Here is a 25,722-nt window from a genome sequence, read left to right as displayed (position 1 = left end):
ATATTTTTTTATGTTAATAAATTTATATTTTAATGAAGTGTAGATCGTGTTTTTAAATTTATATTTTATCTTCTATTTTACTATATTTCTATTTATTTTTCTTTCACTTTTGTGCGACTGCAGTACTATATACCGAGACATTACATACCGGATAGAAACGAGAATGTATATTGACATCGGAATAGTCAGCTTAAAGGTACATTTCCATTCAGTTGCAGAACAAAGGAAAATGTCGGGCGGGGTGAGAGCTGGTCGAACCACCATGCCGACGATTCCGCACTCCAAAAGGCCTACTATCTTGGTATATCCAACGGGTAAGAACGTAAACATCGCATTTATAATTCAGTCGCGTTTCTTATTCCGTCGAAACTAAATTTTACTTCTTTGTGTGTACCTATGTATATATATTTATGTGTGTGTACATGTAGCTGCCTGCATTATGTTGACAATATTATTATCATGAATCACGTTTCATTTTAAAGTCGCCGTATATTAACTACGCGAGATATTTAATTAGACGCTTGTGTGAGGTATTAAATTGTGCCTGTGGTAGCGGAGAATTATAAACGAGTAGCTGAAAGAGACAAATTATTTGAAGAAGCGTTTGAAAAAAAGAGGAAAAATACAATATAAAGTTTAAAATAATAATATTTTGAACGTTTTATTTGTGTAAAATTGTTCGTACAAATTCACTAATTCTCATAAGTTTATCATAGCAAACCGTATAGTTTTAAACAATGTAAATCATTTTATTTTTAATTTTTATAATCTAAATTTTAATCATTTTAACAATTGTTAGATTTACTTGTGATTGTGTGAACATTATTTTTTATATATAGATGTTGAAACAGATCAATCTTTTTTATCTCACTTTATAATTTATTTTTATTTTTTATTATCTATGTATATTATCTTTAATAAAATGCATATACTATATTAAACTCATATGTTTGCAGTGATGAAGTAGATTCTGTATCATAAATAAGAGATGCATCTTCTTTCTTGAAAGTTTGTCAGCTTATGAAATTTTCAAGCACATAATAAAAGTTATGAGGAATTAGTTACTTCCCACGAACAAGTATTATAAGCAGAACTTAAGATGATACCATTTCTAAGTTTCTAGTCTTTTGTATTTAAAAGAAAACTTAAATCTTTGTTATTTTCTCGTGACAGAATCGTTTTATGGAATTTTTTGCGCACGATACAAATATGTATAACTCAGTAATGTTATTTTTGCTATATGCTATAAAGGAAAAAACTGACTGTTTGAAAACTTTTAATCAAAATAGCTTACAACCTTTGAAAAGAACTTCTTTTGAATGGAACGCATAACTTTTCTGTTGACTTTTTAAAGTTTTTTTTTTTCTAAAGTCAGAAACTAAATTTTAATTATGTGTGCGCACTTTGAGATTTTGATTAAATTAAAAAAAATATTTCTATTACTATAATATACATCTTTTTACAAAAATTATAATATATTCTATGAAAATTTAAATTTTGCGTACTATGTGTTTTATATTTTCACATATTATGTATTCGTCACGTTTCGTGTTTCTGAAAATTGAGGATTTGTTTTCAACGTGAAATTTTCTGCAGTTGAATTGCCACACAGCTGCAAATTAGAAGTATTGTAGGGATTTGAATGATGCACCGATTGCGCGAAATCTAGAATTTCTAAAGTTTTAACGTCAACTAATTAATCCAGTGAAAAACCATGGACGTCGCTTCGCCGAAATACCTTTTTACTCTTTAAACAAGTGCTTCCTATAGGTCAATTAAGTGTTAATTAAGAATTTCTCTCTTCAATCGCAGTTACGAAAAAAAGTCGATATTCCAGATATTACTTAAAGGGAATAGAATTTCATTATTTCATTGTATTTGTGTGTGTGTGTATATATATGAGTTCACACTCGTCATCATCAATAGCAATCAGGTAAAGCCTTTAATCGGCGAATAAACCGATAATGGTAGGTATTCTGTTATTGTACACACACATTGCTATCTTGTTAGCGTATTCGTATTTCTCGTAATTTACGCTGTATAACAGGCAACTGCCTGACACTAATGATATTATCAACCTGTTGTCTCTCTTTCTCTCTCTCTCGCTCTCTTCAAACTTGACTTTTCCAGCTACTCGTTTATAATTCTCCACTATACCGCGGGCACTATCTAATACTTCATACAAGCGCCTAATTAAACATCATCTCGCGTAGTTAATATACGGCGTCTATAAAATGAAATGCGATTCATGATAATGTCAGCATGATGTAAGTTGTTACACGCACACACATATATATCGTAAAATGTGCCAAATTCACAGACATGTTTATGCAATTATAAGTAAATTTAATTTTTAATTGTAAAATGATTATAATTCAGATTACAAAAATAAAAATAAAATTTATTTATATCTGCTTGAAAATATAGGGTTCGTACATATATATAATAAACTTGTAAGAATTAGTTAATCTTTAAGAATTTTACAAAAATAAAAAGGTTCAATAAAATATCATCGTCATATTAAACTTTAGATTGTACTAAAATGTTTAAAAGTTCAACCATATATTGCTTGAGAAAATAAACACTTTGTCTCTGCAAATTAAGGAATCATGTGCATAATTATAATGTAAAACAGAATTAGTACTCTAGTTCAGGAAATTGTCGCACGTGATTAAATTGCGTTTGTGTCTTACACAGTAACGCCGGAGAGCATAATAATACCCATCGTCTCTTGCATTCTGGGGTTTCCATTGCTGGCATTAATGGTAATTTGCTGCCTACGCAGAAGAGCTAAACTCGCCAGGGAACGAGCCCGGCGTAGAAACTGTGATTTGGATCATGGCGCACTGAGCCTTGTTCGTTTCAGCCCGGTTCATCGTCTAGGTGAGTAAAAAGTACCCAAGTACCGAGTTTTAAAAGTAAAACTAGAACACGCGCTCATGCGGAAGAGATATTCCGCTGTATCAATGAAAAGCAATCGCTCGCGCAAAATTAATTAAGTGCTACTAACCAATCAAATAAAATACGTAAACTAGCTACGAGAAAATCACAAAATATATAACTTTTAATATCCTATCCCAAATTTATTAGTTTTCTTCATAAAATTCACGTATATATAAAATATTTTTTCAATTAAATAAAAGGCTATCTCCCCTTATATATAGTTATATTTTTTTACATCTCACTTAAAAGAGGAATATATTTTTATATGTCATATATATATATCTTATATATATATATATATATATATATATATATATATATAATTATATTATACAGTTTATATTATATTATACTTTTTTATAGACACTAATTAATATCTTATAAAAATATTTTATTATCTATATATATATATATATATATATATATATATATTGTGTGTGATAAATATAAATGTACACGTATAAAAAGATTTGCAATTGCAATATGATATTTGTTATTATTTCACAAAGCGTCAAATTTTTAAATAATATGTGTAAAAAAAATACGAAATGAAATGCAACAGAATTGTTCCATTTTTTTTTCATTTTGATAACAACTAGATTTCCTTTTTTTCTTTCTACATTTTTTTTTGCCTTTTTGATTGACTGAATGTACAAACACATAACTGTTATACAGACAGGTACTCATTCGCATGTAAATGCACTCGAATATCTATAGTGTATATCCAATTGTATATATACAACTATTGGAATAAACATAAAAAGGATTCTAAAAGAAAGGAGAAAGAGGAAAAAAGAGAGAGAAAGAAAGAAATGAGAAATAACAGATTAAATTCTAATCTATGAATTCAATGTTTGGTGAATATTTTAAACTGAAAACTAATAAATGCGCGTTTGAATGACTGATCGTTTTTATTCAAAGCCGTATATTCGAGAATTTTTCCATTAAATTCTATATCCTTTGTTTTCGTCCTTATCAAAGAATAAGTCCGGACATTATAAATTGTATTTTAAAATATATATATGAAAAATATAAAATATAATTTTCCACTTAACTCAAACGTATAAAATTATATTCTAAAAGGATGCTTAAAATCGTGAAGATCATGAAGAAAAAAACATCTGCACATGAAACGCAGAAATAAATCTTTCTTACCGAAAAAAATCGTAGCACATAATATCGTAACGAAATGCGATATCTCTGTCGCAAACACATTATATATAAAAAATTGAATCTTATATCGTTCTTGCGAATCCGCATTTTCGCGGAGTGCAACGTGTAAAGCATGAAATATAACGCTCCGGAGCACTATTTTTCTGATAACGCGACATTCTTATCCGAATGCAATTGTATGTGTGCACGTGCATTTTCGCGTGGTCGGAAGTAAGCATCGGGGGATTACCGCGTTATTTTCCCGCGTTGCCTCAACTAAATTTAAAATTCGCTTTACCTCGAATAGTTTTTGTTATCTGGAATCTCGGAAAACAACGTAGCTGAAATATAGCAATAAATGTCGTTTATAAGCCTTCGTTAATATACCACGTCCTCCATTTATATACATACTATTTGCGAAAACATTGATGAACAATCGCATAACTAATCAACGAGCTAATTTATTTTCGTTATATCATCACTCTAACTTATCCTACAATGCCTAAATATAATAATACGTATATAATAATAAATATTGTATAATAATACGTATATAATTTTGCATAATTCGGAATATAATAAACATATGTTTTTCCAATGCCGAAAAGCCTTGATCGAAATTATTGAATTCTTTTCATTTATATATTTTAATTAATGGAAAATAAAAATTGACATTTATACCGTTCTATATTAAAAAAAAATAATCGATAAAATAATACAATTAATAATTATTTTAGAAACGAGAGAGATATGTAAAAATATATAAATAAAACCAATAGAAACGTATAATATGTAAATCTATCATCTATAATTATAAACTAAATTTATATAGTATGTAATAAAGTTTTAAAATTTTTAAAATATAAATTTCTCTGTTTTTCTCTATTGTAACTTAATATAACTATAACTAGAATTTTACAAATTCAGAAATAATGAAAATAATAATAATAGCATCCTGTTATCAAACTATTAAAAAAATATTTAAAAAATATTTTAATATAAAATCTCTAATAAAAAATAGTATAAAATCAAAAACGTAGAATATGCACAGTTGTTAAGAATAAAATTCTTTAATATACATACAAACAAATCTATAAATTATAGTGTGTTTGTCTACACAACAGAAAAAAAGATGAAAAACCAACGCAACATACTTCAGCGAGAAAGGCAGATTTATTTCTCGTATGCACTACTAGCAATAAGTATAGTCGACGGATAAAAAAATTTTTTTTTATATCTCTACGTGGAAAACGACAAGCAATTCACTGCGACTGCCATAAGTTCTCAATTTACGACAATTCAGTCGACGACTAGTAGACAATCATTTTGAAGCTACTATCTAATATACACAGTAGTCGAAATCTGAAATTTATCGTCCGGAATATCTGTCCCTTAAGATTCGAAAATTGTTCGTAGAAAAGAAAAAGATAGATGCATCATAAACATTATATAAGCTAATTACACATCTTTAATTCCACCAAATTTTTTGCTAGCGTATAATTTTTCAAAAATATTGTCTACAGAGAGAAGTACTTTGCAACGCGCACACATTTTATGTTTAAATTTTTCAAGAAATTTAAAATTGATTTTTTCTTAATAAAACTTGGAGTATTATAGTTCCATTATTTTCATAATTTTTAACACAAGTTATCTTAAATCTTGAATTAATACCAATGCTGTAAATATAATATTTACTGAAAATTTAGTAAAGAATAAAAAATTTTATTATCCATTCGTGTATTTTGAAGTTTAATTAGTAAAACAGTAATTTCTCTTTCAATCGAGTACACAAAAAATTATCTACATTAAAAATAATTTATATTTTATTTTTGTATCTTTGTTTAAAAAAAATAATTTTAAATTGCACACATACACATATAAAAATTCATAAATTGATCAAATATATTAATAAAAAGAATCTTTGCAAATTTTACCCCCTATATACATATATAATGACATACTATTTTTTCTCTCATTTGAAACTTTTTTGCAATTAGATCATTTAGACTGATAATAATTCAATTTTCCATATGCCGAAATTTGCGACAAATATATACATATACAAATAAAATAAATAAAAAATTTAGAATAAACGATTAAATTCAATTTAATAATTCATTATTCAATAAATGCTATAATTATTATTCAAGGGAATTAAATTTCACAATATACGCGAGAATCTACAATCGAAATTTATCCGCTGGAAATAACTTTTATTTCATATAAAAAGAATTCATTAAATTAAACAATACATGTATTTTTAGAATCAAATTAAATCGAATAAATTTAATCCGCACTGAAAGGTTCATTTATTATTGGCAAGCATCAGAAGAGGATTTAGGTAAAATATAATGTAGTTAATAGCACCGTTAGCATCGTTAGATTATTTGCTCATTGTCAAATGTATAATACTTTATGATAATTAGCAATTAATTTTTATCACAAGTTTGATATTTTTTAAATTTAATTTACTTATTGTGCAAAGCTCATGGCTTGTTGCATTATGTAGAGAAGATTTAATCAAAATCAAATTAAAACATAATTATATTGTGCAAAAATTCTGATGAGATGCAAGCTTACGTATATATTTAGAGAGTATGCCTATTTAATTAAAAATATTTAAATACACTGAAAAAAATTGTTAACTTGACTAAATGACGTTCAATTGTAAATTATTATTTTGTTAATTGAACATTATTATTTAAGTCAAATACACGTTTTGTTAGATTTAATATATATTTAATTTAAATATTTTTATATGTTCAATTAATAAAATATTATTTAGTTAAACGATTTAGTCAAATAAACAATTTTTTCTCAGTGTATATTATATATAAACTTCGTTATTTCCGTCTTTATTTTATAGAAAGCTGCTTAATATTTATTTGCAATTTATTCTTAAAAAAAATTAAAAAATAAAAACAGACGAGTGAAGTCAGCTCCGTAATATTAATTAATAAATTCTAATATTGGGAGGGCTATATCAGATTTATATGCATGGTTCATTCGCATAAATTAGCTTATTAGTCAGCGGAATCTTCAATTCATTTAGCTGGCATAAATAGAAAATTCCAACGTCAAAAGTTTGTCAATCGATATATAGTGGCAGATTGAATTTCTGTCGAATAAATTTTCTTGGAATTTTAATAGTCGCGAGCAGAGCAATTGTGCAACGCAAGTAAGAAGAATAAGTATTTTAACTTTTATCGTAATAAACATTGCATTCGGATATTATCAATTATCATTTATCAATTAATTCATAAATAATTGGGAAGTTTTATAATTCATCGATTGATCAAAAAAATTGATTTGACATACGGATTTATGAAGAATTGTGTATGTATAAGTATATAGAATTATTTTAACGAAAAGTACCAATAATAATTAAATTATATAATTAAAACTAACAATAAGTTTCATTATTCTGTCATAAATTAGCGAATTCATATTTATTTTTTTTATATAAATTTTAAATCAACATCTTATTATCCGAAATAATAATAAAATGTTGATTTAAAATATTTATACAAAAAAGTTGAAATTAAATGTGAATTTGCTAATTCATGACAAAATGTGGAAGCTTATATTGTTAGCTTTAATTATACAATTATTATTCATACTTTATGTTAAAATAATTCTACTATATTTACAACATATAATTCTTGATAAATTTATATGTCAAATAAATTTTTCTAAACTGGGACAAATATACAATTATTGATATTGATTTCAATAACACAGTTTCAAAAAAATGTATTAGTTCGGCTTCAAATACTGCGATGAGATAATTTTGCATGAGGGCATTGTGAGAAGTTTTTAAAGTTAATTACAATTTCATTTCGCAAATTGCAATCGTTTTCGCATTGGGAAGCAATATACTGAAAAATAAATTTGTAAATTTGATCAAATCTTTTAATATATTTTATTAATTAAACATATAAAAATATTTAAAAATCAAAATATTATCTAATCTAATAAAACGTGTATTTGACTTAAATATTAATATGTGTTCAATTAACAAAATAGTAAATTCAATTGAAAGGCTTAATCAAGTTAATAAATTTTTGTCAGTATACTGTCTCAATCTTTCAAACTGATTAATATTCATGATAAATAACGTAATAAATCTTTTATATCATATAATAATCGCAAAAACATCGTTTAGAAATTGATTGTAAAACCAAAAAATTGTATATTATTTTAGTAATATTTGTTTAAATGACAGCCTAAATATATTGCATAGCACAGTGAAACTATAAAAACAGCTCGTACGTTGAGAACAAAGTCCATAAAATTGATATTGTGTTTGCAATGTAACTCACGTATCGCTGACGTTGTCCTGCAGCTGGTGTCGACCGTCCGGCACGTACCGTATCTTTGAAAAGCGATCGAGGTTCTCGAAGTTTCCCATCTCTGGAGCTGGACACCGTCGTCGAGGAACGTTCCGATCCCGAGCAGAGCACCGCCCTGGAATTGAGTAGTCCAGATTAGCATCCGGTTTTAGCACCGTCAAGGTAACAACGTAATAAAATATTAATAATAATAAAATATATTAATAATAATTAAATATTAATAATAATAAAATATTCGGTAATAAAATATTCTTCGGAATTATTCGCCCCCATTTTTTCCAGCAAACAGAAATATGCTGAATAATTGTTATGAAAGCTTCTAACACTTCGAGTTGAAATATTTCTCGTATACGATAATAATTAATCATTCTACGTGAAATAAAGCGAATAACTTACGTGGATACGAGATCTCTTTGTCGAGAGAGGAATTTCGATCGAGAAACGAGACTCGTTTAATGGCGGAAACTTCATCGTTAACGATGACTTCCTCAAATTTCACCCGACACTTCGTCAGACCGACGAAAATAATTGGACTCCCCGTTAATTGACGACAACCGCGACGCGATTGAGCTCGATAATTCTCGGAAAAAACGTGCACAATCGAACTAAGAACCGCGAAGCGACACGAGACCGTGAAAATGGACTTCTTCAGTCTTCTTCCTACCTCCTCCGAATGACGTACCGCAGCGCGCGGGAAACGCGCTGATTGGTCGACGAAACTAAAGGCCATATATCGACTATAGGATTCTACATTAGAAGCCATCTTCATTTTATTCGCTTGGTCCCCCTTTCTGTCTCTTATGATTTCTCATTTTCCACCCAAATTTCCGCTTAATTTCGAGTCACAAGAATATAAAAACTAATAAAATAGATGACACTTACCTGCGATATCTCTGTATTGAAGTAATCTCGATCGAAAAAGATGATACGCGACTCCATTTCACGAGATTGACACGGAACTTATGGATTAAATTGGCTTAATGCTTCATTATATCCGACGAAAATCAGATTGCTCGCTGATTAATGATAACTGCGACGCGACCGAATTCGATATTTTCAATCAAAATCGGATAAAATATCGCGAAAAAACGGGAACGCCACGGATCTTCCTTCTTCCTCACGAGATCCGGTCGTTTCAGCTTCAGCCTCTAGCTTCACTCGTAACTTATAAGCTGCTTCTGATTGGTCGACGCCGATTACTAATAATCCTACAATTACGAAATGGCGCGATTTTCAATTTGAATTATTCATTATGTATAACGTGAAAAGTTGAGCTAAGATTTTCTTTGTTCATCAATATGAAGTATTGATGCTTATTTTTTTAATGTTAAATTTTTATTATTATGCTTATCAAATTGTTTATTGATAGATTTCAGATAGATATTGATACTTTTGACATATATATCATTATTTTTATTACTATTATTATTATTATTAAGAAAACATTGTGTTACTATATAAGAAAATAAAAACAAATGAAATATTGCGGGATATAATTTAGAAAAAAATTAATTTTTATATAAAATACTTTGCCAGTGGCATTTTTATATATTGAAATATCAAAACAAAAATTTTCTATTAATGTTAGTATATTCTTATATTGTTAAATAGCTCCATAAAGTTCATATAATTTTATATATAGATTGATACATTAAAATAAAAAAACAATAGAAAAAAATAATATAACACAAAAATATGAAACAGAGTAGATATAATAGAAGAAACAAATTTTTTTTATATTTAAAATGCTTATATAAATATGTTTTTTTTTATGAGAATAAAATAATGTACTAGACTGCAATAGATTCTTATATATTAGAAATGAGAATATAAAAACATGAAGTTTCTAGTCTCCCTAATGTCTTCCTAATGTCAATATAGTTTCATAAAGTTGATATAACTTTACATGTCTATTTTGTATATCATTTTCTTTTCTTATTTCTATAGATCTCCACAGCCATCGAAATCCTTGGCGGTGCCGTTGCCTGTAGATCATAGTCCATTATGGACAGCTTTGACGCACGCTAATGCAGTCTCTGCAGCCTTGGGAGATACCTAGCAGGAGGTGGAAGACGGCGGCTATATTGAAGCTCTCGTCCTAGATCTGCCAATCATTTACTAGCCAGTCTCTCCGAATGAATACCTCATTAAAGAATCCAGGAACGAGGCTGGATAATTTACTCAAAACTATCAAATTGCGGTAACAATTACGCGAAATAGCAGGAAACATACTCTTCTATATCAAGAGAAATAAATAAAATAAACTGTATGAGAAAATATTCTTCAAGAGCATCATATGATCTTTGCGTGTAAGTGCGACAAAGCATAGCGATGTATATGTAAAATTTTATACAACTATTTGCTCGCGACATTTGCGAGTAGAGCTTTTTACACGATAATTATTATCTAGAATGTATGCGATAGTTGTAGAAAGTAGCTGGTCTACGATACAAATGTGTTAATGTAAATACAGATTTGTTAATGTACAAACAAAAACGAAATTATATTAATAAAATATTATTCGTAAATGTATTATATAGATCGATATTGTACACACGTATTATTCAACTTTTTAAAAAACCAGTTTCCTTTTACTAACAAATATCATAACATGTATTATATTATTTGACCTTATCTCTCTTCCTAGATCTGTGAATAAAATGATTTTCGATAGTATATGTACGAACGAACGTATACAATTCGCTTAAATTCCATACTTATGAATTCAAATTAAAAATGAATTTTATACTTTTATAAAAATGTCAATTTTGTATATGTATTCTGATTTACTTTTGCATGTAAATAAAAATCATAATAACAAAGCAAAGCTTACACGCAAACATATTTTATATTTTTTAATGTAAAAAGTCGCGGAATATAAGTCCAACTAACTAATTGATACTTAAAATCAAGCTATTATACGTCCTTTCTTTGCTGCTTTTTTCAATTTATTTGATTTTTTTTCTTTCTTCCTCTTCATAATATTTTGTTGTCGTTTCTCTTGCCTTTCCTGTTTAGATTTTTGTACTTTCTCTATCCTGGAATTCCATTTATTTGCACTGTGTTTCTTCTTCTGTTCTTTTTGCTTTATAGTACGTTTGAGCAATTCTGGATTATCTTTAACCTGTAAAATATAATTGCACTAAGAATATGAAATAGATTTACATGTAAATCATTTTTAGTGTGACAACAAATTAATATGTAATTTATTCAAATAAATCAGCTGATGCAAAATATAAGAATACTATTAATATAAATAAATTCATATATAATAATAAATTAATAAATAAGAATAAATGAATATATAAGGATATAAATTAATGATTAATAATATATAAGGATAAATTTATAATAAATGAAAATATAGAAATATAAAATTAATAATTAATATATAAGAATAAATTTATAATAAAAAAATAAAGATATAGAAATATAATTCTATATTTTCCTGAAATCCTTATTTTTCATGATTAAAATAGTCTTTTATAAATTAAATACATACTTTTTCACCACTCGCTTTTGCCAATGCAGATTTCCATGCATCTTTCTCTTTAATATCCTCAGCTTTTTCTTTATCACCTGAATTTTCTAATTGCTTCAATTTTTCTTTCTTTTGTTGTAATTGTTGTAAAAGTTTTTTAGGATCATTCTGATCTTTAGGTAATTTTTTCTTTATTCCAATCTCAGAAAAATCAAACTTACTAAACACCATTTTACCTTCTGAATTAAACACTGGTTTTGGTTTTGGAACTTTTGGCACCTCTTCATTATCAATCTTTATTTTACTATCACCAGCTGCATTTTGTTCTATCCTAGCAAGTTTTTTCTGTAGTAAACGGTGTTCCTTTTTTGTATTCTTTTTGATTCTGTTCTTCAGAGTTTTTTTAAGAAGTTTCTGTTTGTAGTCCAACTTTTTCACACCTTTTAATTTATCTAATTTTGCATGTAACTCAAAAGTGTGTCCTTTTTCTGTTTTCTTGCCTGATGAAGTAAAAGCCTTGACTGGAACAGGAAATACGATAAATAGTATAGCTTGTAGTGTTAATATTTTCTTTTGATAAATAAATAAACAAAATACAAATTTGTATACTAATCTAGATGAAATTACTAATTATTATATGCTTCGAGAAAAAGATTTTATTTACTATGTATATTATTCATTAAAATTTAGAATAATTTTTATTGCAATTGGTAACGAGTCGTCTAATAGAAATCTATAGAATTCATTTCAAATAAATATAAAAAAATGTAATCACCTTTTTTCATCGATTCTCTCTCTCCTATTAATGGTTGATTCTGCTTTTCTAAATGAAAATATAAAATATAAGATGACTTTATTGTAACATGAAAATGTAACCTCTAAATGTTTTAGATCTTACTTTAAAAACACATTCTTACCCAATTCACACGTTGATAATGGCATTCTAGAAAATATATCCGAAATAAATATATCCTCTGTTAAAAGCATTTGATACACTTCTTTCTTATTGAATTTTTTCGACATTTTTAATTGCATCTTCTTTACAACTCACGTGTATTTGAAGTTTGCAGAGGATAGATAGGTTGAGAGAGGTTATGAACATGATCAATAGTCATATACAATTGAGCATATATATTTCATAAACATGACATACATTTTTTTGCAGTTTCACTTATATTATATATTATTTTAAATAATAGCTTTATATATAATTAAAATAAAAGGAAATAAAATACGTAAAATATTTGTAAAAGAAATATTAAAAAATTATTATTAAAATAATCAATATAAATAAATTAAAATATTTTCTATTATAATTTTAAAATATATTTTTGATGTATAAAAAAATAAATTTTGATTTTTTTGTTTATTACAATCATTTATTTCATAAACAAACTGTCCACTATGTCATACTTGTGTGTACATTAATTTTTTTATAACTACAAAAATTATCATTATAAATTATAAATGAAAATTATTCTAAAAAAATATAAACCAAAAAATTGACAGATATGTGTATATCAAAATATAATTAATGATGTCTCTTCGATATGTATATATGAAAAAAATCTTAATGAAAATGACTAATTTAATAATGTTATTAATTCCATGTGATAACATCAATTTCATGTGATGCGATTAATGTAATAATAATAAGTTTTAAAAGACTGTTATTTACGTACAGCTTCCTCCTTTAATCGCCCAGTTTGAAGAACAATAAGATTTTTTCCAGATAAACAAAAATTATCAAATTCCTCTTCAATAGCTAATGCGTCGTGTTTTGTTTTAAAATAAATATGACAATATCGTATATTAGTTCCCACAATTTTCTCTGCGAGTGTCGCTGAAATTGGATTATATTTCCTAAACAGATGTAAAATATAATGTGCATCATAATTTGAATGAATATTAGCAACAATTATTTCCTCCATTGGTATAATCGTAATTTTAGACGAAGTTTTAGTTCTACTTAGTTCTTGTACAGATCTATCAATATTCTTCTGCTTTTTTTCTAAGATTTTAGTTGACATTTTGTCAAATAGATCCTTATTCTTACAAGTATTGGCATCAGGCTTTGACAAATCGACAGATTTATCATTTTGTTGCTGTTCTTGATTGTGTTTGAATACTTCATAATTGACATTTTGTTTAAGTGAAGCAAGTAAAAGCTGCTTTCTAGATAACAAATTTGACTGTATAATTGCACTCACACCAGAAGTTTCCTCAAAATTGTTAGTATTATCAAATGTGGTCTCATTAGAAATTGTATTAATAATTGATTTTTCTTTTGCTCTTAAAAATTCTTTATCGTAATTGGAATTTGAATGAAGTTGTTCGCCAGTATTGCATATCCCTTGAAATGTATCTTGTATTCCTGCTGATTGATTTGAACTTCTTTGATCTGTTCTTTTATCTGTACCATTGATTTGATTCTTTTGTCGTAATATGGATATCACATCGCTATTTTGTAAACCTATCAAACATGCTTCTATTTCCGCTAATGTTTTATATCTTATAAATACAAGTCCATTAGGTTTATCTTCATTTTTATATAAACTTAGAATAGATCCATAGGGTGAAAATAATTTGCTTATCTCGTCTGAGCTGAGTTCCTTCTTGTTTGCAAAATGAAGAATATAAGTCCCATCCTTGGCCATTTTATAATATTTCTCGCAATCTATTTGATTTGAATTTTGGATGGAATTTTGTTGTCTTGAAGACACCAATGAGTCTGGTTTACTATACTTAATTCCATTTGCATTAGATTTATGGCTGTGTTTTAAACTTTTAAAACTATTAGTATCTGAAAAATAGTCAGTATTGTCAAACTGACTATCCTCAGTCAATTTAGTTTTCACATTATAAGATAAACTTTCATTTTCTGAGAATTTTCCATTATGAACACAGTTCAGATTAAATTGTTTGGCAGTACTAGATGTTCTCTGAAATGAATTTTCCGTTTTTATTGTTTGCAATTGACTTGAATCTTTTTTATCAAATTTATTGCTAAAATCATTCATTTTGCTCTTTTCTAATAATAACTTTATGTTATCGTTGTGTGCTAAACCTTTTATACAGCAATACGTTTCAACCAATGTTTTATACTTAATAAATCTAAGCCCATAATCATTTCCGCTAACATTCACAGCTATCACTTTTCCAAAAGTTGAAAATATTTCTCGTATTTGGTCGATGCTGAGTCCATTCTTGTTTAAAAAATGTAGATTATAATGGCCATTATTATCCAGTTTATAATATTTATCATAATCTGTGTGTGTAGTATTTGAAAGATCATTCTCCTTTATTTTTCCATTATAAATTTTTGATTCCATAGTTATTTTGCTGACGAGAGATTATTATAGTAATCCAAAATTTGAGCATAAAAGTCCTTTGCACAAAAATGTGTATATTGAGTCAATAAAATTAGACTTTAAATTCCAAATCTTTTAGCTAGATCTTTGTCTTAGCTACAGTTACATATATCATATGCAGTATTTTCACCTAAATACATTTTGATAAAATTAATCAAAATATTTTTTTTCTTAAAAAAAGTATGACAATATAACAAAATATAACAAATTTTCTTACCTAATACTTCAAAAAATCAATACAAATTAGGCTTTAGATTCGAAATCTTCTAGGTAAATCTTTGTTTTAGCTGCATTTACATATAACACATACAGTATCTTCACCTAAATACATTTTGATAAAATTAACCACAATATTTTCTTCTTTAAAAAAGTGTAACAATATAATAGAGCATAACCAATTTTCTTACCAAGTATTTTGAAAAAATCAATACAAATTATAAACACTAGTACGTGTTTCAGTCGGTATTAGCTGAATGTTTTTATTCGCGCTGTTCCTTTAACATAAGAACCATATATTGAAATCTCTTCATTTATAAATTGAGTATTAAATATTATTAAACAATTTTATATGTTTAATTAGCTACTACATGATTTTTCGTCAAACATACTTCGTAATAAGCGTTGACAACCACGCGTTTGGTTTGTATGAAAGAATGGAAAGAAATGCTGAATAAAGTTGAAACCTAGAAAGATAACGTCCTCCTATGTATTTAATGCTCTTTATTCTGATTGGTCAATTAAACGATTGAATATTTTCAGTAGTGTCGCATCTAGATATTCACCCATCGTGACTGTTCGTTCTTACATCCTCTGATTGGTCAATTGCGCCTAGTCTAGTAAAAATCCCTAATCATCGATCGATGATTGGATGCATCCTATCGGGATCTTCTTTATTTTTATTCATGCTCCTTAGCTTTGAACAAGCATACGGAACAAACCGTTGTAAGCTACACCTCAAGCAAGAAGATTAATTTGGCTAGAAATATTAACGTCAACATCCTTAGTTTTCTTCTACAGGTATACCTATTATAATTAAATAATAAAAATGTAATCATACAAGACGCGATTATCGGGATCTTCTATATTTTTATTTCTGTTCTATAGCTTTAAACAAATTATGCGGACAAACTGTTGCAAGCTAATACATTTCTCAAGCAAGAGGATAAATTTGGCTGGATTAAATATTAATGTCGATATCTTCAGTTTTCTTCTACAGGTATATTCATATAATTAATTAACCAAAATGTAATGATACAAGAACTCGGATGATTCGGAACGTCAGAGGTTATTAATTAATCTATTTGATATAATAAAAATTAGGCTTTATTTAGCAATAATCGAGTCGACTTGTAAAACAGTATTAACATCTTCATATTCATAATGCAGCTATTTCATATACATATATACATATTACGCGATTTCGTTGTAGACAATTCGCGCGGCTATTTCCACGCGGCAGCATCCACGGCTTCGAAAAATCGAAACCGCAAAAACACGCAGCTGATTTACGTTTCGCGCTTCGCAAGTATGGCCGCTCGGCGGCCATCTTGCGCGCGGACGCGTCAGTGATTTACGGCACGCACACAGATACACGCGCGAGCGGACACCTCTCGTCCGAACGACGCGACGCGTTTCCGAGCGTCATCGCGATCCGCGAGTTCTCCCTTTCCCTCGATTCGGACTTGTCTCAAAAGCTGGTTTCTCGCCGAGAAAAAGGAGCAAGAGGAACAGTCGGCGAAGAGTGGGCGAATTTCGCGCCTGTGTGAGTGCGAGAGAAGATTCGCCACGAAGTTATCCGCGACACCCGGAGGACTCGTCCACGTCGTCTCCGAGAAGCGGCCCGGAAATTATCGTCCTGCGTAAGGCGAGAAAGAGAGAGATAGTTTTTTTTTTTTTTTTTTTTTTCAATTTATATTTAACGTGCCTTCAACCAATTTGAGTCCAGTTCTGATTATTTAGGCACAAGAGAGAGAGATAGAGGATTAGTACAGGTTATGAGATCGCGGTGACGAGAAACGCGCCGAGGTCACGCCGTCGTAAATAAGGAAGAGCCCGCGCGCATGCGCGCGACCGAGAGGGAGAGACGCCGCGGCGGCCCGATGCTCGGGACGCTCTGATTGGCCGCGGCGGCTGCTATGGCCGCCGATTGGCGCAAGCACGCACAGTATCGCCACGGTACACGTACGCGAGCGTATACTCGCGAGGGAGCCGCGTAGCAGTCGCTCCAGCGACCGAGTAACAGTGAGAAGAGCGGCGGAAACGGTCGGTTCGCGCGCGTCGTCGTCGTCGCCGTCGCCGTCGTCGTCGTCGCCGCCGTCGTCGTCGTCGTCGTCGCCGTCGTCGTCGTCGTCGTCGTCGTCGTTGTTGTTGTTGTTTGCCTTGTGAAACGGGGAACTTGACGCGCGACGTCCGGATGACCCGGAGAACGACGCCGATCTTCCTTGGCCGGAACGAGAGACGCATCGAGGAAGAAAGATAAGAAGAGAAAGAGAGACGTGTATATATATTTATATATATATATATATATATATATTATATTATATATATCTATATATATATCGTGGAGGAGAGAAGTGCGGACCGGGCGCGACGCCGACCGTCTCGACACAACCGCGTATACGTAAAACTCGACAATCCGTCAAAGTTTAACCCGCCGCCGAAGGCACCATTTTTCCCTTTGCCCTCTATATTGTGCATACCAGATTTTAGAAACTGAGGTAATTAGTGTGAGTGCGGAACGCGCGGAGCAATATACAAGGAACGGACGATAGAAGATCGGAGGTAAGCGTGTAAGCGGTGCAAGAGCGAGAGGGAAAGAAAGAAAGAGAGAGAGAGAGAAAGAGCGAGAGAAAGGAACAAAACGGAGCGTGTGGAGTTAAAACTGCCGAACGATACGCGCAGAAGGACAAAGACCACAGCGTCGGCATAACCTCAACACGTTCGCGTTTCGGGGATCGCTGCGGGAAGCAGCAGTGCATCGAGTCACGAGGTATTCGGTCACGACCAAGCTAAAGTGAGCGAGAGGAAGATAGTATTTATATTTTTGCAAGCGTGCATCGCGAGGAGAAAGAGAGAAGGAGCACGTGCATCATCACACCCGGCAGATCTCGGCCGATCCCCGGCGAAGACTTTGTCGACGTGTTCGCGACACCTGGTATACGAGTTAATCCCAGTATAGGTGTGCGTGTGTGTGTGCGTGCGTGGTGCAGCTTCGTCGGTCGTTCTCGACGGGGCGGATAGAAGTAAACACACACCGTCGAAGAAGACATATATATATATATATATATATAATATATATATATACACGAAGAGGCGAACATCGGTGGTCGACTGATACACCACCGAGAGTCGAGGCAGCGGAGTCCGGTTGATGGATGAGACTGGCAATATGCTGCAACACGGAGGTTCAGGTGTGGGTCTGATGGGTGGAAACCAGGGCCAGGCGGCCCAGAACACCGCCGGCTACGGCAGCATGGGGCCGGTCGACGGCACCGCGACCCAGGGTCCCGACCAGGCGGTCGAGGCCAGGAAACAGGACATCGGCGAGATCCTGCAACAGATCATGAACATCACGGATCAGAGCTTGGACGAGGCGCAAGCGAGGTACGTGCACTAGCCCTTTTCCGCCATTTTTTGCGACCTGCGGGAGAGCGCGCGAGATGCGCCTTTTAATTTCGCTTCTCTCTTCTATGGTATACCCTCGTCGTTTTTATTTCTATTCGATTCTCGCGCGACAATCGCATTTTTCAGATTTTTTTTTTTTTTTTTTTTTTTTTATTCTCCGGATCGTAAACATTATTTCGTATATATACATATATTTTTAGATTATTTATTATATGTTATAAGACAAACACTTATCAAAGTTTTAGTCCTATTTTAATATTGAATTTATAACAATTTTACTCTTATCAAAGTAAAATTAATCCAACGTATTTTTTACATCTTATTGCGATAGATATATTTTAATCAGAGAAACTCTTATAAAATGCTTCCAATACCATATGGACCCACGATTACCATAATTTTCAAAGTAAATTCTAAGAGAAAATTCTCTCTGTGTAAATTAATGAATGAAGGAACTCGATATTTAATATTGTTTTTTACGTAGACCATGCAAATAATGTTAAATATCGAGCTCCTTCGTTCATTAATATACACAGAGAAAATTTTCTCTTAAAATTCATCCAGAAAATTATGGCAATCGAAGAATTTTATAAGATTTTCTCTGATTAATTTTTACCACAATAAAAAATATTAATAAGATATACACAATATGTTCGATTAATTTTAGTATGTACATAGTAAAAATCACATATTAATATTTTTTATTGTAGTAAATTCTAAGAGAAAATTCTCTCCGTGTATAATAAACAATATAAATAATATTTAAAAATAATAATAAAAATGAGTAGGTAATATATGACGATAAAATGATGTATCCATCTGAATAATATATCGAGAGGGGAGTAGAAATTATGCTCTCGGTTCGTTAATTACGTGCAATTAAAGATTTAATGGTACTTTAGAGATCCGAGATTCGTGTGTAAATTCTCGTAAAATCAAGATGATGATGTTTCGCGCGATATAAAATAGGCGTATTTCGGCGATTACAATTTCATTTGAGGAATGCATAATATCAAACAGATTACAAAGTATCTGCAACCTTCGTCTTTTTGCAACGTCACGCACAAGAGGTGTGCGTCTCCGTATTTATTTTAAGAAACGCGAGGCACACGCAATCTTTGCGGCTTAATCGTATGAAATGAAAGATTATTAATGCCGATGAGCAAAACGCACGCGTTATCTACGTGTAATTACGCTTGGAAAAATTATAGCCGCGTTTATAATCGGTCTAATTAATCTCGCACGGACTTATAAATCTCGGTAAACATTTACTCTATCTATGAACGAGGATATTTCGACGGCTGAATACGCAAACTTGTACATTTTATCTAAATATCTCGATCCGCGAAGAGGCTACGTTTCGCAAATAAACAACTGTCGAGGGCACAAAATGGGACGCGTTGACACGCGGAACCCGAGTTTCTCGTCTATACACACTATAGAATATATAACATATTTGGCTATATCGCGTATGTGGTTACATATACGCATTTAATCGACTGTATACGTGCATACATATTCACCTGGCTGCGCCTTGCGTGTTATATTTAAGTATACGTCCGCGTATGTGCACATGTGTGTGTTTGATGTCGCTACAAAGAGTGTCAGATGTTCCTCCCATGAGAATATATATGCATTCCATGCATGAGAATGGAGGGAGAGCTCTTGTAATTTCACGGCGCGCGTTAAACACGTTAGCCATTTAAATACAGTCCTGAATTAAGTGTACGAGCTTGAATTAAGTTAATGCTTTTATTAATTTTGAGCCGGCTCATTTTGATATAATCGAGCGTCATTAAATACGATATAATTTGATGCAATTTACATACCGAATGGCGCATCTAGATTTATCTCTTATACAACCGCGATCTTTATATTTTGAATATTTTTTCCATTTTTTTTTTTTTTTGCGATTTTCATTATCCATGCTGTATATTAAATTCGTTCGCACGTTTTACTTGTAGGAAACACACTCTCAACTGCCATAGGATGAAGCCCGCCCTGTTTTCCGTCCTCTGCGAGATCAAGGAGAAAACTGGTGAGTGATTTTTTTCTGTTTTGCGTTGTTGTTGATTCTTTTTACCATTCGAATCGTGAAATTTTACGCGCGAATGACTCGCTTATTATATCGCCGCGCTAACGAATGAATGGAATTTTTAAATGAGTCAATTTCGGCGCTACATAAACAGCCGCTCGCGCCTTCCCACAGAGATTTAACCGTAGAGATTCCAACGATTTTTCTCGGCGCATCATGTCGCGGCAAACACACCGAGCATTCGTACATAAACATGTACGTATTTTCCGCGCGACGCGGAAATCGAAACGTTGCGAGGATGTATTATTATTTATGCAACGTCATTGATTATATCTGTTGCCTCGCGAGTGGGAATTTTATCCTCCTCCTCTTCGTTCTTTCCCGCGAACGCGAGTTATTATGTATCATAAATCATCGGTCTTATTTAAAGCGCTGACTTTCGGCGCCCGGTTGCGTTTGGAATTGATTTTTAAATTGCGTTTTTAACTCGGAATCGATTGGAAAGGGAGATGGGAGGAGACTAGGAGAACCGGTATAATCTCGAAAAAATCAGCCTTCGATGCGTTACGTACATACACTGTAAAAAAAAATATGTAAAATTACATAAATAATAAATGTAAAATTACATGATAAATAATGAAAAGGTAAAAATTTCTATTATTTATCGTGTAATTTTACACTTATTATTTATGTAATTTTACATATTTTTGTGTGATATATATACATATTTTTTTACAGTGTATATATATATATATATATATGCGTGCGCGAAAAAAGAATTTCTATATTTAACCCAATCGCGCGTGAAAAAGAGAGAAGATCGAACGAAAATAAATAAACTCCGAGTTGTATACTTGTGGCATCGATCGAGCACGTCGGGAGCCCCGAATTCAATCTTCGAATAGCACATAGCCAAACTTCTCCGAGTAATATCGCCGACATTTCGCCGTCGTTGTCGCGGCTCATAAGCGCGGTAAACCGAAATCGAGAGGAATCGGAAGAGAGATCCCTATCTGCAACCCCCTGCGTTTCACCCTCCCTTTTCGGCCGTCCCTCGCGATCGAACCCCTGCGGCCCCCTATTTCAAACTATCGTAAACATAATTTTTATGCCGTGTTTGGATTACTTTTACGCGCGGATCAAGAGACCGCGAAACGCGCAATTATTTTCGGGGCGATCGAGGAGGAGGAAAAAGATGGAGAAAGAGGGTGAAAGCTCTCTCGTGAAGAAAAAACTACACCACCACGCCCCTCACATGCTAAGCTACCCCCTTTCGCATCAGTTCCTCGACGAGATACGTATATATGTATGTGTATATGTGCGCGCGAGTAGACAAGAGGGTGTCGTTGCCGAAGCAAGAGAGCACAGGCACAGTGATGTCAGCAACGACACATTCCACGTTTGTGTGTGACGTTATGCTATTTCGGTGATATTCCGAAAGAGCATCGGGCGCACTCACGACGACGAGAGGAGGGACGATGCCCTTTTCGTGATCGAGACGGAGTCGCTGCCTTTCGAAGAACAGACCGTATTTTTATTAAAGATATTTTTGGAAACGCTGTGTATCTTTTTATTATTCTCTTATTATCGCTTTTCTCTATACGGTTATTATATCCTCCGTTTCTAGCTCGGCTATATATCGGAATTTTAAATCGAGCCTTGCCTGAAACTTAAGAGGGCCATTGACCTCTATGTACTCGTGTATAGTGCTGACGCAAACAGCACGAGAGAATATCTCGCCGAGATATTTTATTGAGAAATTATAATATTTTTTATATTCTTCGTGAAGGGATCTGTTTAAAACGTAACCACACTATTTTTGTATATTTATCTTTATTTATAATCTGAAATATTCTCACAGATTTCCTTTATTTTTTCTGAACCATGAATATCCTGTACGAAAAAAATTTAATAATCAAACAAATGTTATATATAGTAATATTTTAAAGCAAATTAAATATGTTTGAGCTATTTAAAATACAATTTTAATATATCTTGCAATTTTTTTCATCGTATTGCGGGAATTGTATATTATTGTATTTTATTTAAATATACAATATATTAAATAGAAAATATCTCGCCAACACACACAAGACATCTTATTGAGGAATTCTAATATTTTTTTTTATATTCCACAAAGGTAAAGTACTTTAAAGTATAACCGCATTACTATTTACATGTATTTATTTTTATTTACGACATCTAAAAATATTCTCACACATTTTCTTTATTTTTCCTGAGTATTAGATATTCTACACAGAAAAATTTTAATAATCAAATATAATACAATGCTATATATATGTATACATGGTAATATTTCAAAGCAATTGAAATATATTTGAAACATTTTATATTCTGCATAATTTTCTCGTAGGAAATGTTTATTGCTGTATTTTATACATATATTAACTTCAAACTCGTATTTCCAAAAATACTAAAAAATATGAAAAAATCCAGGCGATATAAGTAATATTAAATATCCAGGCGATATCGCGCTGAATCGAAATTTGAATGTTATTCTCTAAAAAAGGGGAAAGAAGAGAGAACGAGAGAGACACCTAGATTCGGGTTTATCGTAAACAAAAAGGGCGTCAAAGCATGATGAGCACTCGAGACGATGAATCGTTTTAATGGTCCTGTATCTTTTACGAGTTTCAGCAGCCCGGCTGCGTGCAATGCACGCGTGCGCGGAAAAATGTACCGAGAGTGCTCTTTCTCTCTTTTCCTCCCTCTCGAGTCGTGGGTGAAAAAGCGAGACGCGAGATAGTCGTAGTTGAGTTTATGGGCGATGGCTGACGAGGCAGTGAAAAAGTACTAAACCGAGAGAAGCAGATAAACGCTATGTTAAGCAGACCGTTTTACCAGCCATTTAATATAATCGGCTCTCGCGTTCGCTCGCGCCCCTCAGATATAGCTTCAGAATCAGGACCGTACAAAGAAGGGACTTTACCGTTTTGTTCGATGCCGATGACGTTGCGAATCATTTGTCTTTGCTTTTCGAAGGTCTTTCGAAGAAATACAGATTTCTTGCGAAAATTCATTAATTTTTACGATTCGCATTCTCTTCCATTATACACGTAAGAAAATATTAGTCATTGTATATAGCTGAACTTGAGATGTTACACCAGGTGTGATACGCCTGAAAGGACCCCACACTAATTCAATGGAAAATAGTTTTCCGTTGAATTTTAGCTGAATGTTTGTGAATGGTCTGATCTTGGTAGAATCAGCTGGATTTCTCAATTGTTGTAGCTTTACGATCTGCTGAACAAAAAATGTAATAGGCTCGAAGCTAAATAATAGTCAAACACCAGGTGTAATACACCTGAAAGGACCTCACACTAATTCAATGGAAAATAGTTTTCCGTTGAATTAGCTGAATGTTTGTGAATGGTCTGATCTTGGTAGAATCAGCTGGATTTCTCAATTGTTGTAGCTTTACGATCTGCTGAACAAAAAAATGTAATAGGCTCGAAGCTAAATAATAGTCAAACACGAAAAACTCATGCTGTGCGAGATGTTTAACTGCAATGGTTGTTTTGCTTTGAGGCTATTATATCTTTTGAACAGAATCTCTTAAACTACAATATATCCAAAGTTCAGTCAATTCGATGGAAGTATGTCTAAATTTTAGGTACGATATATAGGAATACCTAAAATTAGTCATGATAGCTAATATTTTTTTCGTTTGAAAGTTATAATATCACAATCCTCAATATTTAAGCATCACGAGATCTATGTTTTAATTATTTCGATTTGATGAGAGATTTTAATTTGATGTCTACATGCTGAAAATTTAGCTCGGAGATACATAATTATAAGCCAAAGATTTCATACCATTCATACGGTTTAACGCTAAATGTACGACGCGATTATGAGACGTGCAACTATAGACGTCTCGTTTGATTCGCATTTAATGGACTGTCCTACTTTCTCGGGATATCACGCGTGGTGTGATCGATCGCGCCTCTTTCTCTCTCTAAAAGTCAGCCTCCGAATACGATTTGTCACGGTCAAATTGGTAGAGAGACGTTTTCCTCCCGTAACGCGCTGATCTTTCGAAAAACCTGTTTTCGGGGCGAACACACACCGCTCAGGACGATTTCCCGTGGGACGCGCGTAGATCCTGAATACCGACAAGGACGGAGTAGAAGGCGGGCCGGTCCGAAAATCCGCGGGATTCTCCACTCGCCTTTCAACCGTGGCCCCAATCCTCTTTTTTTTGTCCCCCCATCTATATATATATATATATATATGTACACATATGTGTGTGGACAACACCTCGCCGGAGAAGCAGCTGGCATAATCCTCCGAAGGCGACGCGACGCATCGAAAAAATCATTCTCGAGAGGATACAGCGAAGTCTCGATACGTTGTACTCGGGGCTCAAAATCCCGTTCTGCGCGAATACATAAATGGACGAATTTCGATAATTATCGAGCGCGGAGAATCGTTGGACGATAAACTTTTCGGCGCGCGCGCGCACGTTGTGTAAAACAAACAGAATTAATCCGCGGGCAAACAGATAATTCGGGCGGATAATAATCCGCGTAGCTGCCATTAATCACGGATCGGCCGGTTATTGATTTGGCGCGCGCGACTCTCGTACTCGGATTGGCTGACTTTACTTATACGGTTCGTCATTGTCCGCGTTTATGAGACGCATGTTTTGCGCGATCGGTTATTATTGTACGTGTACGATTTATTTTTTATTTCATCGTAGGAGCAGCATTCTCCGCCTTCGTTTTTCGAGAAACAACGGTA

General features: G+C 32.2%; 5 protein-coding genes across 16 annotated transcripts in view; 2 read left to right on the top strand and 3 right to left on the bottom strand.

The window, feature by feature from the left end:
• tyn (trynity) overlaps window positions 1-9,668 on the bottom strand; it is a 202,517-nt gene extending 192,849 nt beyond the window's left edge. For 2 of the 3 annotated variants that reach the window (XM_029312333.2, XM_029312337.2), the window contains exons 1-2: window positions 8,844-9,101; window positions 8,418-8,562 (exon numbers count right to left, since the gene is read on the bottom strand). The gene's annotated coding sequence lies outside the window, so the exon portion shown is untranslated. Of the gene's footprint in view, window positions 1-8,417; window positions 8,563-8,843; window positions 9,102-9,329 lie in introns of those variants that run through there. The other variant, XM_029312334.2, reaches the window with a different exon arrangement.
• LOC114938379 (uncharacterized) overlaps window positions 1-10,986 on the top strand; it is a 36,137-nt gene extending 25,151 nt beyond the window's left edge. The window contains exons 2-5 of the mRNA XM_029312339.1: window positions 213-314; window positions 2,698-2,883; window positions 8,441-8,609; window positions 10,395-10,986. Of these exons, the coding sequence (XP_029168172.1) occupies window positions 230-314; window positions 2,698-2,883; window positions 8,441-8,586 (417 nt within the window). The 5' untranslated portion in view covers window positions 213-229 and the 3' untranslated portion in view covers window positions 8,587-8,609; window positions 10,395-10,986. The remainder of the gene's footprint in view (window positions 1-212; window positions 315-2,697; window positions 2,884-8,440; window positions 8,610-10,394) is intronic.
• Window positions 10,713-13,043, bottom strand: Surf6 (Surfeit locus protein 6). 2 transcript variants are annotated; one of them, XM_029312338.2, is made up of 4 exons: window positions 12,846-13,043; window positions 12,704-12,751; window positions 11,950-12,449; window positions 10,713-11,571 (listed from the first exon to the last, which is right to left on the bottom strand). In XM_029312338.2, the coding sequence occupies exons 1-4, from the start codon at window positions 12,961-12,963 to the stop codon at window positions 11,356-11,358; spliced, it is 882 nt and encodes a 293-aa protein (XP_029168171.2). In that variant the 5' UTR covers window positions 12,964-13,043; the 3' UTR covers window positions 10,713-11,355. The 2 variants fall into 2 exon arrangements, with proteins under 2 accessions (XP_029168171.2, XP_085337209.1); XM_085481083.1 differs by lacking the exon at window positions 12,704-12,751.
• Window positions 13,044-13,308: 265 nt separating this feature from the next.
• LOC114938175 (uncharacterized) lies at window positions 13,309-15,986 on the bottom strand. The gene is made up of 4 exons (XM_029311975.2): window positions 15,908-15,986; window positions 15,707-15,793; window positions 15,517-15,620; window positions 13,309-15,429 (listed from the first exon to the last, which is right to left on the bottom strand). Exon 4 carries the CDS (start codon window positions 15,258-15,260, stop codon window positions 13,599-13,601), a length of 1,662 nt encoding a protein of 553 aa, XP_029167808.2. The 5' UTR covers window positions 15,261-15,429; window positions 15,517-15,620; window positions 15,707-15,793; window positions 15,908-15,986; the 3' UTR covers window positions 13,309-13,598.
• An 863-nt stretch (window positions 15,987-16,849) lies between these two features.
• exd (PBX homeobox extradenticle) overlaps window positions 16,850-25,722 on the top strand; it is a 57,002-nt gene continuing 48,129 nt past the window's right edge. For 5 of the 9 annotated variants that reach the window (XR_014924365.1, XM_029312225.2, XM_029312223.2 and 2 more), the window contains exons 1-2: window positions 16,850-18,902; window positions 20,888-20,961. Coding sequence is in view for 8 of the 9 variants with exons in the window: in XM_029312225.2 (XP_029168058.1) it covers window positions 18,670-18,902; window positions 20,888-20,961 (307 nt within the window). In the remaining variant the exon portion in view is untranslated. The remainder of the gene's footprint in view (window positions 18,903-20,887; window positions 20,962-25,722) is intronic. The other 4 variants (XM_029312226.2, XM_029312228.2, XM_029312229.2 and 1 more) reach the window with 1 other exon arrangement.

Source organism: Nylanderia fulva, unplaced genomic scaffold, assembly GCF_048542155.1.
Source record: "Nylanderia fulva isolate GAGA-0341 unplaced genomic scaffold, ASM4854215v1 Scaffold17, whole genome shotgun sequence".
Lineage (NCBI taxonomy): Eukaryota > Metazoa > Arthropoda > Insecta > Hymenoptera > Formicidae > Nylanderia > Nylanderia fulva.
Note: the sequence above shows the minus strand (reverse complement) of the source record. Positions and strands in the feature narration are given on the sequence as shown.

What these genes read in the sequence shown, in the direction of transcription:
- Surf6 (XM_029312338.2), bottom strand. Translation starts at nt 12,963, where the DNA reads ATGCAATTAAAAATGTCGAAAAAATTCAATAAGAAAGAAGTGTATCAA. An exon ending in ATTATCAACGTGTGAATTGG is followed by an intron (nt 12,752 to 12,845) that starts GTAAGAATGTGT and finishes ATTTTCATTTAG; the next exon opens with AAAAGCAGAATCAACCATTA. An exon ending in GAGAGAATCGATGAAAAAAG is followed by an intron (nt 12,450 to 12,703) that starts GTGATTACATTT and finishes TTCCTGTTCCAG; the next exon opens with TCAAGGCTTTTACTTCATCA.
- LOC114938175 (XM_029311975.2), bottom strand. Translation starts at nt 15,260, where the DNA reads ATGGAATCAAAAATTTATAATGGAAAAATAAAGGAGAATGATCTTTCA.